Raw genomic sequence first — 17,587 nt, 5'->3', positions numbered from 1 at the left:
CTGACGCCATCCACACTCCACCTCTCCGCTCCGTTCAATAACCTGTTGCAGTGGCTGCATACTAATTTTGAGCCAACACTCAAAATTAGGGGAGTTTATTATTTATAACAGTTTTATTGGCATATATTTCACATACCATACAATTTAGTGGTTTAAACATTTTCAAAAGAGCTGTGTAATCACCACCACAATCAATTTCAGAATATTTTCTTCTTTCTCATACTCTTATTATTAGCTCCGTTTTTCCTCCCAACCTCCCTGTCACAACCCTAAGAAACTATTGATGCAGTTACGTTCTCTAGTTCTCTATAGATTTGCCTATTTCATACACAGAAAAACGAACAGTGCTATTCTTTCTGACAGCTGGGCACCATCTGATTTCTTCACACTTTGCTATGGCACCCATACCTTTAATGGCCTTTTCATGAGGGCAAGTATTGAGAAGGGCATGGCATAAGAACTAAATGTTCTTAGATTAGGGCTGCAATTATTTCAAGCTCAAAGTCCGTTCTCATAGCTCTGGTTTATATACAGCCCCAGACCACTTTAGAGACATCATCTGTCCTTTTATTGGGGAGCATTATAAATCATCCTACGGGGTTTATTAACGTGCTACCATAAATCAGTATCAGTAAACAGTAAGGATACAGTTTTTGGTCTACAGCAATGCTTCTCCTCAGCCAGCAGCCAGGTCTTCTCTGGTCTTCAGCCTCTCAGCCACATGGTCCCTTGGTCCCGCTCGCTGTTCTGCCTCATAGTCTCATCGTTTCAGAGCTGCTCCTCTGTTCCAGCCCAGGGTCTTCTTGCCTCGGCTTCTGGTCTGGACATGGGATGGCCTCGGCTGCACCCACCACTCTAGGCAGCGATTTCACATGTGTTCCACTGGTGGTGGGTAGCTCCTCTGTGATGACCCTGGGGATTCTCGCTCTTTGCTTCCAAGATAGCACTTGCCTCCTTCTTGTGAGGTGGAGACTCACAATGTACTCCACCTTTATCCTGTCCATTAGCATAGCAGAGAACTCCTTCCAAACTGGGATTGTAGCCACAGGATATAATTTGCAATACATCGCAAAAGGGATTATGGAAATAAGGGTCCTATTAACGAATTTCAATTCACCCTCTTCAATAGAAAATAATGTGTGATCAATAAAGCAAAGTTAGAAAAGCTGGTAAATACCTTAAAATAGCATCTGACATTTTAGTGTATCTTCATGTAATATGTTTTTTTTGACATATCATTTCATTTTTAATTGTTTTTCTCATTACTGAGAAAAACTCCAGCACCAATACGGGTGCATCATGAATATAAGGGGACTTCAAAAATTTTGTGAAAAAATTGAATTAAAAGATAATGAAATTTTTCCATGTACTTTTTGAAGCTCCCTTATACTAGTTGGATTGAATGATGTGATACCGGAAATTTACAAGGCTTGAATAAACAACAACAAAAACCCGTAAACCCATTGCCATGGAATTGATTCTAACTCAGTGAGCCTCTATGGAGTTTTGAGGCTGTCAATGTTTATGGGAGAAGGTAGCCTCTTCTTTCTCCACAAAGCAGGAATGTTGTTTTTGTCAGGCACCTTTGGGTGAAAGCAAGAACACGAAAACCAAACTCACTGCCATCCAGGTGATGGGCACTCACAGCGGCGACGTTATAGGTCAAGAAGAACAGCACCCATGAGTTTCCGAGGCTGTACATGTTTATGGAAGTGGAAAGCCCTGTCTTTCTCTTATGGAGCAGCTGGTGGTTTTGAACTGTGGACCTTGAAGTTAACAGCTCAATGCATGACCACTCTGCTCCCAGGGCTTCTGAAGCAGAAATATTGATGACCAAATGGGCAGGTGAAATTGTGGTTCATAGATGAAATACTTTCCCTGGAAACTGGTAGAGACCAATGGAGCCTGACTTGGTGTGGAGGTGAGACGAGGGAGGAGCCCCCGGCCTGGAGTGCATGATGACGCTACAGAGCATTCTCAACAGAGCTGCGGGGCTCGGGGAAGTAGACCAGTCTTCCCTGACTCCCCTCTGATCGTTGACCAGGGCTGTGACTGACCTTGCTAGCAGACAGAGTACACTGGAAAGTCGATTAATGCAGATGTGGTAAGGTCAGAATTGAACACCGTATCAGTTCTCCCTGTCGGCTCATTTTAAATTTGTTTTCGTTTTTATTATTTTCCGCTTTCTCTGGTCACTAGGAATCAGCATCGGCTGGATGGCAGTGAGTTGTTTCAATCGTTTGATTGGGGCTCATCCAACTCATCACAATCCACGCACACCCCAACTGTGTAAAGCACATTTGACATTCGTCGCCCTCGTCATTCTCAGAACATTTGCTCTCCACTTAAGCCCCTGGCATCAGCTCCTCCCCCTCCCTCATGAACCCTTGATAATTTATAAATTATCACTTTGTCATATCTTACACTGTCCGACGTCTCCCTTCACCCACTTTTCTGTTGTCCGTCCCCCAGGGAGGAGGTTCTATGTAGATCCTTGTAATCGGTTCCCCCTTTCTACCCCACCCTCCTTCCACCCTCCCGGTATCACCACTCTCACCACGTCTTGGCAGTGAGTTTTGGGGATTGAGGTCTTTTTGTGTTTTATTTTATAATTGTTGGTGGGGTTTGTATGTTTTTCTTTATATGAATCCCAGAATCTATAATTCTACAGAGACAGTAACTGATTTAATAGTTTCTTAGGGTTGTGAGTATAGGAATGAAGGAAATGTTCTAAAATTGATTGTGGTGATGATTGCACAACTCTTTTAAATATGTCTAAATCATTGTATTGTACGATACGTGAATTATATGCCAATAACACTTTAAAAAGGAAGTAGAAGGATCCTGTATTTATCGTTTCTTTAGAATCTCACTATTGAATCATTGGTAGGGACTCTTAACATCTCTATAAAACATTAATCTTCACTTCATAAAAATTTTAACACAGTGCTTCAGAAAGCACAGCTCATATTTTTAAACCAGGTCAAGGCGTACCGAAGCCCTCACTGCTGGGCTTGCCGCTGTACTTTTTCCTTAGCTCACCACGTCACATTCTTTCACCATCAAGCTATTGTTTTAGGCTATTTTCCTGAAGATGAATTGCATCATCATAGAAGATCATGTGGCATGGCATGAACTGTCTTAAGAAAGTTTAAAAATTAACTTTTTAGGGGCATACCAGTTTTCTCATTTAGCAATATTAGGGTGAGAGAGCTGTCGTCGAATCAGGTTCGGGCAAAATGTCCCTTACACTATCTTGAGAGAATTCTATCACCCAAGGCTCTTTCTGTTCTTGTAGGGTTTATGGTTGGCAAAGACTATGAAGCTGGAGGAATTGCCAAGGATGGTGCCAAGATGGTGGCTGCTGTAGCCTGTGCCAACGTGCCTAAAATCACAGTCATCATTGGGGGATCGTATGGAGCTGGAAACTATGGGATGTGTGGCAGAGCATATAGGTAGGTGGCATCGTGATTTTATCTGAAACATGTTTCAGTTGTAACGCTAAAAGTTGAACTTATTCCGGTTTTTTGTAAATACAGGAATACATCTGCAAACCATGGCCAATTATTCCATGATCTGTGCCGTCACACTACAGATACTGCGTGGAGGAAATCTGTGATGAGACTGAGGTGGCTTCTTGAAATGCCTCATAATGAAAGCCCCACCTCAGTTTGTCGTGCTGTAATGTGTGTTGCTGCCATGCTGTCTTGAGCTGTGCTTGTGTTAGTCTGGGTTGACTAGAGAAGCATCCAGAGACACTCATATGTATGCAAGAGAGAGTTTTATGTCAAAGGAAAATTGTATATTAAGAAGATATTCCAGCCCAATCCAGATCAAGCCCATAAGTCCGATATTAGCCCATTTGTCCGATACCAGGCTATAAATTCCTCTTCAGACTCATGAAGCCATGCATTGACTCTGAATGCAGGAAGATCACAGGCCAATGGCGTAGAAAGTCTTGTAGATCCAGTGGTGATGGAAGCATCTCAGCGCTGGAGTGGGTCTCCGTGTGGCTCTTTCAGCTCCAGGGTCTGGCTCCATCAGCATAGCTCCATGTGGCTTGTCATCAGTAATACCAAGCAGAGAGAGTGTGTCTGGCCTCCAGTGAGCTATTTATCTCTGTCGTGCCTCCATAGGAGGTCATCAAGCTGCAACCTGATTGACAGGCTAGACTCCACCCCTCCCTGAAGTTGACAGTAGACTATGTAACTGCCACAGTGCTCAAGCAAAAACCACTGTCATTGAGTCTATTCGGACTCATAGCAAACCTGTATAGGGTTTTTTTTTTAATCGCTTTATAGGGGCTCATACAACTCTCACCACAACCCATACACACATCAACTGTGTAAAGCACATTTGTACATTCATTGCCCTCATCATGTATAGGGTTTTTTGAGACTGTAAATATTCATGGGAGCAGATGCAAAAACAACAAAATAGCACATCATCTGATTGACCAAGCTAGACAAATTTTAGGGAGGTAAACTTGATTTTTAAATTAGTATTAATTGATACAGGAGCTGAATAAAGGAGATAATTATACAGTCATCTAAAAAGCAACCGAAAAAAATATGATAAAAACTCTTAGCAAACTGGGAGTAGCGGGGACTTCCTTAATCTGGTATTGTACATAATGTTGAGCTGTTGAAAGCTAATTTGTCTGAGATATGGAATAAGGAAATGATGCCTGCTCTTACCACATCGATTCCTCAGTTTGTACTGGAGAGTTTAGCCAGTGCAGTATGATAAGAAAATGAAGTGAAAAACATAAGTATCGGGAAGGAGGAAATCTGTTTCCTTCTTCCAAGGCAATATAATTGTTTCAATACAGTGCCAAGCTACGGCTTCTTATAATTGATGAATGAGTTGAGCAGGTTTGCTGGCTCTGTGAGTAATAGACTAAAGAGGCATTTTAGTTAGAAAACGAATAAAAAGATTCCATTTATGATAGTTTCAGAAACATGAAACACCTAGGAATAAACCTAATGAGAGATTCTAGAGAAGTACACACAAAAAACTATATGACATTATTGAAACAAATTAAGGTTAATAGAGAAATATACCAAGCTTATGAAAACTTTAGATTTTCCAAAATTTATGAAGAAGTAAAATCCCTCCCAAATGGCCTGTTTCAATTTTATATACATTGAGTTCAGTGTAGTCCCAAACAGAATACTTGTGATTTTAAAATTTGAATCTGAACTTAACATTTTTGTGATGGAATTTAAGCTGTTTCTAAAAGCTTACTTGAATATACAAAGGGCCAAGTATAGTCAAGAGACTTGGAGGAGGAGGAGCAGGAAGAGGAGGAGGAAGACTTGCTCTATCAGAAATCAAGACTCGGTGTGAAGCTACAGTAACCAAAAGGGTGCAATATGTGTAGGACTTGTGCAAGATAGATAGCTAAGTGGATTAGTGGGTATGGTGGAGTGAAAATTCTTAAAAAATAATTTTATTGGGGGCTCTTACAGCTCTTATAACAATCCATACATTAACTGTATCAAGCACCCTTGTACATATGTTGCCATCATTATTTTCAAAACATTTTTTTTTCTACTTGAGCCCTTGGTATCAGCTCCTCTTTTTTCCCTCCCCGCTCCCACTCTTGTGAATCCTTGGTTAATTATATATTATTATTTTCATATCTTACACTGTCTGATCTCTCCCTTCACACACGTTTCTGTTATTGGTCCCCCTGGTGGGGGGCTGTTATACGTCGATCATTGTAATCAGTTCCCCCTCTCTCCCCCTTCTCCTCCCTCCTTTCCTCTACCCTCCTGGTATCGCTACTCCCGTTACTGTTCCTGTCCTGGATTCCAAGTGTCTAGAGCTCTTATCTGTAACTGTGTACATGCTCTGGTATAGCTCGATTTGTAAGGTAGAACTGGGTCATGATGGGTGTGGTGAGGAATAGTACCCTGGATATATGATCCCTTCCTTATGACCCTTCTGTGAGAGGATGTTCAATTGTCTACAGATGGACTTTGGGTCTCCATTCCGACCCCCCCTTGTTCACCTTGATATAATTGTTTTGGATCTTCAAATGCTTGACACCTGATCCTATCAACACCTTGTGATCACACAGGCTGGTGTGCCGTGTGTGCTTTAGGCGTTGGGTGGATCTTGTCTGCAGAAAGGGGTTCAGATGTTGCTTACTGAAAAGAAAGCCTGTCTCGCCCTCAAGAAGTATCTCGCACTGTTGGAAATGAAAGAGGAAAAGAAAATATGTACAGTTTTTGCATGTTTAAATGGATTTTTTAAAAAGATGATTTATTTATGGTTTTTTCCCAAAGTGAATCAGAATCTACTTGTCACACATTTACATGAGAGCTTTCTTCTCTCTGCCACATTGACAAAGGTGGATGATCACATACCCATTGTTGGCAGGGTGTGGGGGACAGGGCCCTTTCCATACGGTTAGTGCTTGTCTGTAGCCATAGCACAACTTTTGAGAACAATTCAGCATTTTCTGTTATGGAAACGTGCTGCAAGTGGGCCAGAGGGGTAATTACAAGAAAGTTTATTACAGTATTATTGTAGAAGTAGAAAATTGAGGCTCCTAGCTAGGACTGTAGCTAAACACACAATTGGACAATAGCCATGTAGTGCAGTACCCAGCCACTATTCAAGAGAATGAGATAGATTTCGGTGTATTAACATTGAAAGGTTTGATTTATTTTGTAAAAAATCATTTTATTGGGGGCTCATACAACTCTATTGAAAGGTTTTGTATAGAGAAATTAGTGTTCCTTATTCTGCTTCTTTGGGTTCTAAGACCCATTGTAATGGTTACATAAAAACTCACAGACCAAAGTCATAATGAAAGGGTTTATTAAAGGAGTGTTCAGGTTGTCATGCCAGTGAGAAATGTTCAGGGTAGTTGTTTACCAGGACAAGTTACAAGTTTTCAGGTCTGCTACTAAATGCCCAAAGGGCCCACCACTCTCTATTATAAGCCACAACCTAAAGGCAACTGAGCTCCACTTCTATGAGCTAGCAAGCCCAACTTCCCCAATAGTACCCAGAGGCAAGCCAGCCTTCTGCACAAAAGCACTCAGCTTACTCCATGGGTTGGGAAGTCCGTGCTCTGGCTCCTGGTTCTGCTGCTGCTCCTCTGATGTGCTAGCTGCCATCTGGATCCAGGAGGTTCACTGCACAGGGATCTCGGGTCTCAAAGGGATTTTATTTATCTTTTTTTTAATGTTCTGGTGAAGCTAAAATAATGATGTTATTATATTTGAATCCATTTGCTTGGATCCAGAATCAGTGCTCATGGAAGAAGCAGCTCATAGAATTCAAGCAATATAAAGCATCAGTCAGCCCTGCACAAGATCTCTATAAAGTATCGAGAGCAGAGATGTCACTTGGAAAATGAAAGTGCACCTGACCCAAGCCATGGTATTTCCATTTGCCTCACATGCATGTGAAAGTTGGACAGTGAATGAAGAAGACAGCAAGAGGAATTGATGTATTTGAATTAGGGTGTTGGTGAAGAATATTGACAGTACAATTACTAGCAGGACAAGCACAACTGCTTTGGAAGAAGTACAGCCAGAATGTTCCTTAGAAGTCAGTATGGTGTTTCATACCTTAGACATACCTTAGACATGTTGTCAGGAGGAACTAATCCCTGGAGAAGCATCATGCTTGACAAAGTGGAAGGTCAGCAAAAAATAGGAAACCCTCCACAAGACATATTGACACAGTGGCTGCAGCATTGGGCTCAAACATAGAAATAATTGTGAGGATGGTGCAGGACCACATAGTATGTTGTTCATTGTCCGTAGGATTGCTGTGTTTGCTCAGTGGTACATAACAATAACTAATACATTTTTAGAAAGCAAAGGAAGACAAGTTATCCACCCATCGGGAGAACTGAGAGTTGTTGATTAGGATTTCGAGGAACTGTCTCTGTAATAGTGTTACATTGTATTATCAAGTCTACAGATGCCTGCATGTGTGTTTAAAGCATATCAGCTGAGCTTCTCAGTTGGGATAATTTAAAGGAGTGGCTCTCAAACTACCACTACACACCAGCATCACCTGGAGAACTTAGAAAGCATATCTTTGCTCAAGCTTCATCCTGTAGATTGGTCTGGGGTGGGTTCCAGGCATTGGGATTTAAAAAAAAACCCAAAACTCAAACGATTGTCATGTGTAACTAGAACTTACTTTTAGGGAAAACATGGGCCTCTGACAGTCAGCAATTGTGTTGTACATAGAATTCATTTGACTACCTCCCTTAACCCTCTTTTTTTTTCTCCCCTTAGTCCAAGATTTCTTTACCTATGGCCAAATGCTCGGATCTCCGTGATGGGAGGAGAGCAGGCTGCAAATGTGTTAGCAACAGTAGCAAAGGACCAGAAAGCCCGGGAAGGGAAACAGGTAAATGCCACAAGTCCTTATCCACCTCAGTGTTTGCTTTTTGCTGGTGCCATGGGGCAGGGCGCCCAGAATCACTGTGTGGCCCTGGGTGGGGTCGGGTTCCACACAATCAATCCTGGGCTTGATTTTGCACAAGAGGGGCTCATTGAAAGGCAAATCAGCAAGTGGCTGCTTTTGAAAATGGGTTCTTTCATCTGTGTTTCTGGTAGATTCTTCTGAGTTCTGGGAATTGTTCGGGTACCCTCTTGCCTCAGCATTGAAACCACATAGTCACTGTCCATCGAGTCAGTTCCGATGCTCCGTGGCTCTGTAGGACAAGGTAGAACTGTCCCTTTCAGTTTCTGAGGCCATACGTCTTTACAGGAGCAGAACGCCTCGTGTTTCCCACCAGGATCAGCTGATGCATTTGAATGGCTGACATTGTGGTTAGCCGCTGAACTCAGCCCGCTACACGACCAGGGGATAAATGGAGGAAGCCTTGTCTCCTCAAGCTTACTGTTCAGGGGTCGTACGGCCAGCTGCCTCGTTTGAGTGTTGGAGGAATAGCCTTCCCGCCGAAAGCGCCTGCACATGCCTCACAGAGTTGTTGCACGGGTGCTGCAGACTTCAAGTGGTGGTTTCACATTTATTTTAGTGCCAACTGGTATCCGGACCGAAGGAAAGGGCTGTCATGGCGGGGGCAGGGTGGGGATGGGAGATGGCATGAAATCCTCTCAGGTATCTCCAAGCTAGGTCTTAGACTCTCTGAAGCCCAGCAGCATGGTTGCCTATTAAGTAGTTGTGTTTTGATTCACTTGAATTCTGAATTCACCCATTTTCATAAATCAGTGGAAAAGCGGAGCAATCACAGTGCTTTCTAAATTCTTGATTTATGCAGCCAGACCTTGTTTGATTATGCTTTGTTTTATTGTACTTTGCAGATGCGGTGGTTTTTGTTTTTCTTTCACAAATTGAAGCGTTGTGGCCGACTTGAGTTGAGCTAACCTTTGGGCGCCATTTTCCCAACAGCATGTGCTCACTTTGTGTGTCTGTGCCACTTAATTCTCACCACCTTTTAAACGTTTTCACAATGCTGCTGCACACTGCTACAGGACAGTGTCAGCTTAACCCCTATACACACTGCAGAGTGAAAAAGTCACCACACTGGCTGCGCTGCAGTCGGCCTTTCACTGGGGGCCTGGGACTGAACCTTTAGTGTCTCGGAGGAGTGCCCATACAATGATCTAGTTGCAGAAAGTCTCAAACCAAATCCATGACCACCGAGTCTGTTCTAATCATAGTGGCCCTATACGTAAGCTGTGTGTTAGGCCTGGTTGACTAGAGAAACAAATCCAGTGACACTCATCCAGGTGTAAGAAAGAACGGTAATTACATAGGGAGAAAATATCCCCGCCCAGTCCAGCTCAAATCCATAAGTCTGACACTAGTTCCTAAGTCCCTCGTCAGACTCCTGCAGCCACATGTAATGATGCTGAGTGCAGGAAGATCCCGGCCAGTGGGTGAGAGTCCTGTGGATCCAAAGGTGGGGGCTCCGACAGCAATCTGGCTTAGGCGAAAGCAGAGAGGGGGCAGGGTCCAAGACCCTCCTTATGAGAAGCCCACACCTTCAAGGAGGTACCATCAGCCCGTGACCTGATTGGCAGGTTGAGTACCACTCCTACACGTTTACATATCTTCAGTTTGATATAAGATTACGTAACCACCACAGACTGTAAATGTGTATGGGAGCAGACATCTTCCTCTTTCTCCCCATTGAGCAGCTAGTGGATTTGAACTGCCAACCTTATAGTTAGCAGCCCAGAGACCAACCCATAGCACCACCTGCACTCCTTATTTACAAAGAGAGGTGATTCATTTGAAACAAATCCCTTATTTTTGGTGTGGGAGTTTTTTAGTTGAAATATTTTTCAGGGTTTCAAAATAAATTCTTATGAAGATTTTTACACCTGAATTAATTATCACTTGCTCCCAGTAATACTTGACGGGCAAGGCATTATTTTCCTAATTAGGGAAACATCTCTCCTCTCCCAGCTCTCTGGGAAGTGGACTGAAGAGGTTATTCAAAGTATGGCTGATGTTTATAACCTGTTAAGCTTGAAAACTTTTTACACTATGGCTGTTTTTGAATGAAAAATGTAAACTTCTCCACCTTTCCAAACAGAGGTTGCTAAATATAATGTAACCCCTTTGTTATATCGTGTAGTTCACACGAGTTACTGTAGCCAGCTGAGTGTGAAACGACTCGATCGCAGCGGGTTTGGATAGGCTTTTTAGTAATTCAGCAATGCCCTATTTTTCAACGTCCCATGAATTGGCTTCCGAGTACGGTGTGTAACGGGGAGATGCGGTGGTGCACTTGCGTTCCTCCCGCCTCCTGTGCGGCACTCAGGCACGTGCACGGGTCGTGTGGAGCCTCCAACGACTCTTATCTACGGGTTGGGCGTTACTGTTCATACAGGCCTGGCTCTGTGGGGTAAGCACTGTTCGGAAAAGCTCTGCTCTGCTTGCTCCTCCTCAGTTCAGAGGCCCACGGGGTGACCTCCCTCCCTGCCTTGCAGTTCTCCAGTGCTGACGAAGCAGCAATCAAGGAGCCCATCATCAAGAAGTTCGAAGAGGAAGGAAACCCTTACTATTCTAGTGCCAGGTAGGAGCCAGGGGCCTCTCGGATGGGCGTGTGTCCTGACTGGGCAGCAGCTTCATTTCCATCTGTGCCCTCCTTGTGGTCCAGCCCTGGGGGAACGCAAGACGCTCTTGTGGTCACACTTGACATTGTGCTGCTGCCTCTTGGAGCGCTGCCCCTCTCCCCTCCACCACTGCTCTCGCTCCTCCCCCTCAGGGGGGCTGGGGGCTCCGGGGCGGGCATGGCGAGGCAGTGCAGCCAGAGGTGGGTGGTCTTCAGGCCCTAGCTCCTGAGCTGTGCTAGGAGTTGGGAAATAAGGAGTCTTAATCCCAACTTTGCCAGTTTCAGAAGTTAGTGATGGTAATTTTCTACCTAAACATGAGAGAAGGTCTTTGACGCTGCGGTGGTAGCCGGGCGCTTATGGGCGCTGGCTGGCAAGTGTGCTGGCATGTCCACGCGATCAGTCCCAGGCAGGCCCTCGCCCCAGCGTCCAGGAATGACCTCACACGCCCGGCTCGCTTTTCCTACACTTATGAGGCCATCAATTACCGGCCTGTCTCGGCTGCAGACTAGCTTTCAGACCGCTTATTTTTCCAACAACTTTACTGTTCTGCATACTAAAGAGTAATCTAAGCTGCATGTCGGTTCCTTTCTCCCTTGGGCAGATGGAAAAAAGAAAACAACTATTTGTGTCTTTTAAAATTAGGTTAGGCTGTGATTTATGCTGTGACTTGTGAAGGCAAACTGGCAGGGAGAGAGGGAACTTCAGTTAGGATCCGTTTCAGTCAGTTGAATGCATCCTTCTTCGGAGTCAGTGAATCTGAACCCCTGCAGGTACAGAGGCTCAAAGAAAAACCCAAACCAGAAAAGCTCACTGCCATTGAGCTGATGGCGGTTTGTTGCAGCCTTTTAGGACAGGGTAGAACTGCTCCGGTGGGTTCCTGAGACGGTAGCGCTCGACAAGAATAGAAAGCCTCGTGTTTCTCCTGCAGAGTGACCAATGGTTCCGAACTTCTGACCTTGTTGTTAGTAGCCCATATGCCTCCAGGGTAGAACTGTAACTCTTTACGGGGTTAGTCTTATCTTGCTCCCGGGGAGCAGCTGGTGGTTTCAAACTCCCGACTTTGCAGTCAGTAGCAAAATGTAACTCACCACCAGGTCTCCTTGAACAAAGACCAAACATACCTCTATTCAAGAGCACAGTTAGTCTCCAAGTTCATATAATACCATCTGGGTTTGTTTTTTTAAGTCTTTAGTTCACCCCTGGTTATGTGTATGTTTTTACAGACAAATTTACAGGTTTTTTGTTATGGTGGGTCACCATTTCATTTAACTAAGAACAAAATATCGGTACAGGCTTTGGTTTGAGAAGTGTACATGTTCCTCCTTTGGGCATCATTTAGACAGCCGTATTCAGTAATCAGGAGAAGCAAAGGAGAGCTCGTGAACCAGAAGAGAACCCTAAGATGAAATATAAAATGCATACTGCAAACTCACCTACAGTTGTTTCACATAGGGTTCTGACGGGCATCCACAGAGACAGTATTACACTACTGAAAAGCAACCTGTTTCATGTGAGCCAATCATTTCTATTTTGGGCCCTTGTTGAGATGTTATCTCCTGAAACAGAGCAAATCCTTTATTATTTTTATGTGTTCATCATCATCATATATAAAAAAATGGAACAACAGAGGATTAACATTCAAGGCAGGAGAACGGATGGCTGAGATGGACCTCTGGCAATAGATGGTAAGGGACAGCAAGGTTTGTCTATTGAGGTACGCCGTTGTTTAACCTCTCGCGAACCTGCTGTGGCAGGGAGACAGTAACTTTCTCTCTGAGACAAAAGGGTCTTCACGCCAGCTGAGGGTCCAGTAAAGCTCAGTGGAGCCAGCAAACGCTCTGGCCTGGTTCGGTGTGGACCTGGCTTGAGCTGTCAAGAGAGCTCCTCCATCATCTGCTGCCTCATCCTCCATAGCGGCTTCTAATCCAGCGGTTCTCAACCTGTGGGTCCTGACCCCCCACCCCGTTTCCAGGGTTGTCCAATTCCTAACAGTAGCAAAATGACAGTTATGGAGTATCAACAAAAATAATGTTATGGTTGGGGGTCACCACAACCTGAGGGACTGTATGGAAGGGTCGTGGCACAAGGAAGGCTGTGAGCCACTGCTGTCAGCCTTACACATTCCATCCACAGCACACCCGCTTTGCTTTGCGCTGCTCCCCTTGCTTGGATGGTCAGAGCTAATCAGGTGTGTCATTAGCACGTCTCACCTGGGGCAGTCTTGTTTAATGAACACCATGCACCAGCCCCTTCTTCTCCAGCTTGCTGTGGGCTGCGGAAGGGGTGTGTGTAATCAATTGACACAGGTGACAGATTACAAGGGCCGGCTTTCCTTTATTGGCTGTTTATACTTCAGAGCGCCTCATATGAATGTTTTATGAGCAAAGATCTGATTCCTGCTCTGCCTGTGTGCTTTAATAATTGATGCTATGTCCAGATCCCAAAGGCAAGTTGATTCAAAGAGAGGAAAATTGCCACCTACTCATAACCTTTACCAAGCGTGATTTCTCATTCATTTTTCTTTATACATTTAAGATTGTCAGAGAAATGCAAACTGAAGTCTCTATATCTAGCACTTTTAAAGTTCTTGTTTTTTTATTGTAGCAAAAATTAGAAGAATTCCATTTGAAGGCATTTTTTAAAGTAAAATATATTGAAACATTCAGTAATTTTCATAGTTTCCTAAGAATTTTGGGGACCTCTGGGCACACCCTCTCTAGTGGAGAGGTGGAAGATTGTTACCGGGGTTCATGCCCTTCTCCACGTTCACAGCAAGAATATGCCAACTGGGTTTTGTACATCTGCATGAGCAGGAGAGGGACAGGACAGTTTTTCCTGAAATAAGTAGCAATATCTTAAAATCAAGGTTTTTGTTTGTTTGTAGCAAGTAGTTGCTAGGCCTTAACATGACATTCTGCTGTGAATTGGGCCTAAGCTCATGCTGCTTTCCCCTCCCCCCCTCCTGGGTTGTAAGACAACGGCAGCACACAGATGCAGATCAGTAGTAGATCCATAGACTCCCCAAAGCACAACATGCTTGGCATTTCTGGGTATGGAATATGGTATGCACGCCTCACGCTGTGACATGGTTAGGTTCCAAACACCACGCCATCATGCAAACATTGATGTTACATGAGAGTCGGGGCCATACCCATCTTCAGCACCCGTGCACTCTCCCTCTGCCCCTCTCCCCTTGTAGTATTAAATTTTCGAGGGGGCTGGCCCCCCACTATTACTACCCATGGGTTCAGTAAGCACAATTGTACGGTTGAGATGTCTATATATTATATTGAAGTCATCGAGAGCATGAGAGGTGGAGGAGAGATTACAATAATGCAGTCAGACACATTTTGTGGTAGCATTGTTCACCTCAGTCCCACTTGGTGGTCCAGGTGGAGAGAGGGGGAAGGGAAAGGGGACAAGGGAGAGAAGATGGGAGAGAGGGGAGGGGGAGAGACCAGCTAGAGCCCAGCGAGAGAGATCTCTATTGCTGACCCAGGCCTATATACCTTTTGGCCGTGCAAGCCCACTAATTACAGGTAAAGACATACAGTCACAGGAAGGGGTTGCACTATAGGTTATACAGCAATGAGAGGGCGTGGTCTAGGAGGGATTGGGGTATACAAGTGACAAGATGGGTGGATCCTAGATACTGGATCGCAGCCTAATTTTGGATGTCACAGAAACTGACTTGTTTCTGGCTCAACTGATAGAGACCATTATCAGTAGGATGTGAACTCTGCCTACAGAAACCTGTCCATTGTCCCCAGCAGCAGGGAGCAGGGCCACCCTTTGGCCTGGTGACTGACTGTTTTCAGGGAGGATGACCTCCCCCCACACTCCCCTCACACCCAGTCGCTCACTGCCCATTGACCGTTGCCTATAGAGCGTGTTGGGTGGTACTAGGGCCCTTCTTTTGCCCCACACCTTCCTGACCACGTGGACCTTGCAGGGGTGGCAGTGGTAGCGGGGCTTGCCACTGCTTCTGGAGCAGCAGGGGCCCACTGTCACCTGGCTGCACCCCAGGCCTCCATGTAGACCCCTGGGCCTCACTGCTCCACCTTCCACTGCTCCTGCAGACAGGTGAGGCTCAGCCACCTGGGCCCAGAGGATGCTGTGGAGGTGGCAGGGAGGTCTCCTTGAAAGAAAAATCTTCCAAGCCCCTGCCTGACTCCTGCAGCCCGGCTCCTGTGACTTTGTCCTGGCCTCCTGGGAGCTGCCCGCCCATCCTGTGATCACCTGGGAAACACCACCTGTGGCAGCCTCTGTGAACTTCTCTTTCAAACCTGACTCTGCTGCGCCCTCTCTTCCCCCGGCTACTTGTTAATGCACAAGATAGGAGATATGTTACTGTTGTCGGAATGTGAAATGTCAGATGTCGGGAAATGAGCAGAAGTATATATCAAGGGCCATTTGGGGGTGACCTTGTGATAAATCACGTCTGTCTTTGTCTTTGTTAGGCTCTGGGATGATGGGATTATTGACCCAGCGGACACCAGAATGGTCCTGGGTCTCAGCATTAGCGCAGCCCTCAACGCCCCCATCCAGAAGACCGAGTTCGGCACCTTTAGGATGTAACTGGACTGAAGCTTTCTCGGTTGGACATGCACCCAAAGTTACCATATTCATAGCCTTAAACCTTTAGGACTTTTTGAACACGTGACTATTTAAATTGTTTTCTTACACCACACATTGTACTTTTCTACTTCAAAAAATGACTGAGGTTATTGGTGAAGCTGAACTTAAAATTAAAAAAAATTTTAAGAGAAAGATCTCTGTGTCCTCGTTTTATCACCCACAGTGAAGAGCACGAATAGTGTGCGGTTCTCCGTTGTGGTCCACAAATCGTATTGGAAATCCCAGGTACTATTGGGGTTGCGAACAGAGAGTTGTATTTCCACTGCAAAGAGTACGTTGCTAATTATACATGATTTTAATACACTGATTTATAAAAAGCCATTTATTGCTTCTCCCTCTGGCCGCCGTGCTGTTTTCTCCCCACCGTAGCCAAGCCTGTGTGCACTGTGAGCTCTGCTTCTGAACCGGTCCCCCCACCCCACCCCGCCCCTTCCTCTCCACTACCAACAGCTCGGCCTCGGTCCCAGTTGACCTTCCAGTTGCTGAAACCAGTGGGTTCTTTTCCATATTCATCTGATTTCACTCTCCGTAGCAGTCTTACTTTGTCTTTGAAATGCTGTTCGCAGCTTCTATGCCTTCACGCCGGGTTTTCTCAACCACATGGGCCATTCTTTGTTGGTTTTCTTTGCGGTTCTCTCCTATCCTTATGTTCCTCCTCCTCATACGTGATTTGGACTTGATGGGGTTAGAGCTTCTTACAGAGTTCCACCTGATTCCTCTGTCACAAACTCATTGCCGTATTTCTGTAACAGCACTGCCCTGCTAGCAGGTAAACTGTGAGGGCAAGGATCCTCTTTCACCCTGTCGTTCCGTGCCTGGCACTGTGGAATGCCCATGTATCTGTTGAATGAATGAAAAATCCATGTTGTAATCGATATATATCGGACCTAGTTTTGTTTTTTTTAATAAATCATTTTATAGCCTCATAGTTTGTAAAATTAGGTCATTGATGATAGTGTTTTCCTAATAAAATGAATATTTCAAATACTTGTGTGTGGTCAATTTAGGATTCATTTCTGAGCTAGGAAGTTAAAATTTTTTATAAAAGGGGTAGATAGATGATCATATTCTTCATTTTCAGAAAGAACACAGTAAGTATTGTAAATAAATCTTTTAATTTATAATTTGCATCCATGTCAGAAAATAAGAGTATTTACTAAGATTAGATGAAATGCCTTTGCAGGAACCATCCCCAAGTTAAGGATAAGTGGGTATGTTTGGAGTTCTGCCTTTATTCTCCTTCCATCCAGTCCATGCTGATTCATAGTGACCCTATAGGACAGGGTAGAACTGCTCTTGTGAGTTTCCGAGACGGTCACTGTTTACAGGAGTAGAAAGCCCCATGTTTCTCCCAAGGAGCACTGGTGGTTTAGAACTGCTGATCTTAGGATCACATCTGAACATGTAATCACTATGCCACCATAACTCCCTTCTGCCTTTATTAGAATGTTTCTAAAACCATATTGGAACTGTAGTGAGTAATGTGTTGAGCTGCAAATTGCAAGTTCAGTAGTTCAAAACCACCAGCTGCTCCTCGGGAGAAAGATGAGACTTTCTACTCCTATAAAGGGTTACAATCTCAGAAATTCACATGGGCAGCTCTACCCTGTTTATGGGGTTGCTAAGAGTTTGGGTTTTGAGTTTAGATCCAGTAATAATGGTAAATGTTTTTCAAAAAAAGGCTTGTTTTAACATTTTCATGGACAACATGAGAAACTTGGACTTTTAAAAATTCAGAGCTTATTAGTGTCTAAATTTGCCTCTGTGGGTACTTAAGAATGAGAGAAATGATTATTTTCCAGTTTTTAAGAAAACGATTTTCAAAACAATTTATATAAATTTTTTTCTGTATTAGCAGATGGTACCATGGCAAATGTATA

The 17,587-nt window shown here is 44.3% G+C and overlaps 1 protein-coding gene across 2 annotated transcripts in view; it reads left to right on the top strand.

The window, feature by feature from the left end:
• Nucleotides 1-16,694, top strand: part of MCCC2 (methylcrotonyl-CoA carboxylase subunit 2) — an 83,672-nt gene extending 66,978 nt beyond the window's left edge. Inside the window, exons 14-17 of one of the 2 annotated variants that reach the window (XR_006679565.1) lie at nucleotides 3,299-3,455; nucleotides 8,271-8,385; nucleotides 10,904-11,029; nucleotides 15,530-15,617. Coding sequence is in view for 1 of the 2 variants with exons in the window: in XM_004703550.2 (XP_004703607.1) it covers nucleotides 3,299-3,455; nucleotides 8,271-8,385; nucleotides 10,944-11,029; nucleotides 15,530-15,647 (476 nt within the window). In the remaining variant the exon portion in view is untranslated. Of the gene's footprint in view, nucleotides 1-3,298; nucleotides 3,456-8,270; nucleotides 8,386-10,903; nucleotides 11,030-15,529 lie in introns of both variants that reach the window. The other variant, XM_004703550.2, reaches the window with a different exon arrangement.
• The last annotated feature ends 893 nt before the right edge of the window (nucleotides 16,695-17,587 follow it).

Source organism: Echinops telfairi, unplaced genomic scaffold (genome assembly GCF_000313985.2).
Source record: "Echinops telfairi isolate 266 unplaced genomic scaffold, ASM31398v2 ScPeMD7_7469;HRSCAF=8507_1, whole genome shotgun sequence".
In the NCBI taxonomy this organism is placed as follows: Eukaryota; Metazoa; Chordata; class Mammalia; order Afrosoricida; family Tenrecidae; genus Echinops; species Echinops telfairi.
The sequence above is the reverse complement of the archived record's forward strand: the minus strand, read 5'-3'. Positions and strand labels throughout refer to the sequence as shown.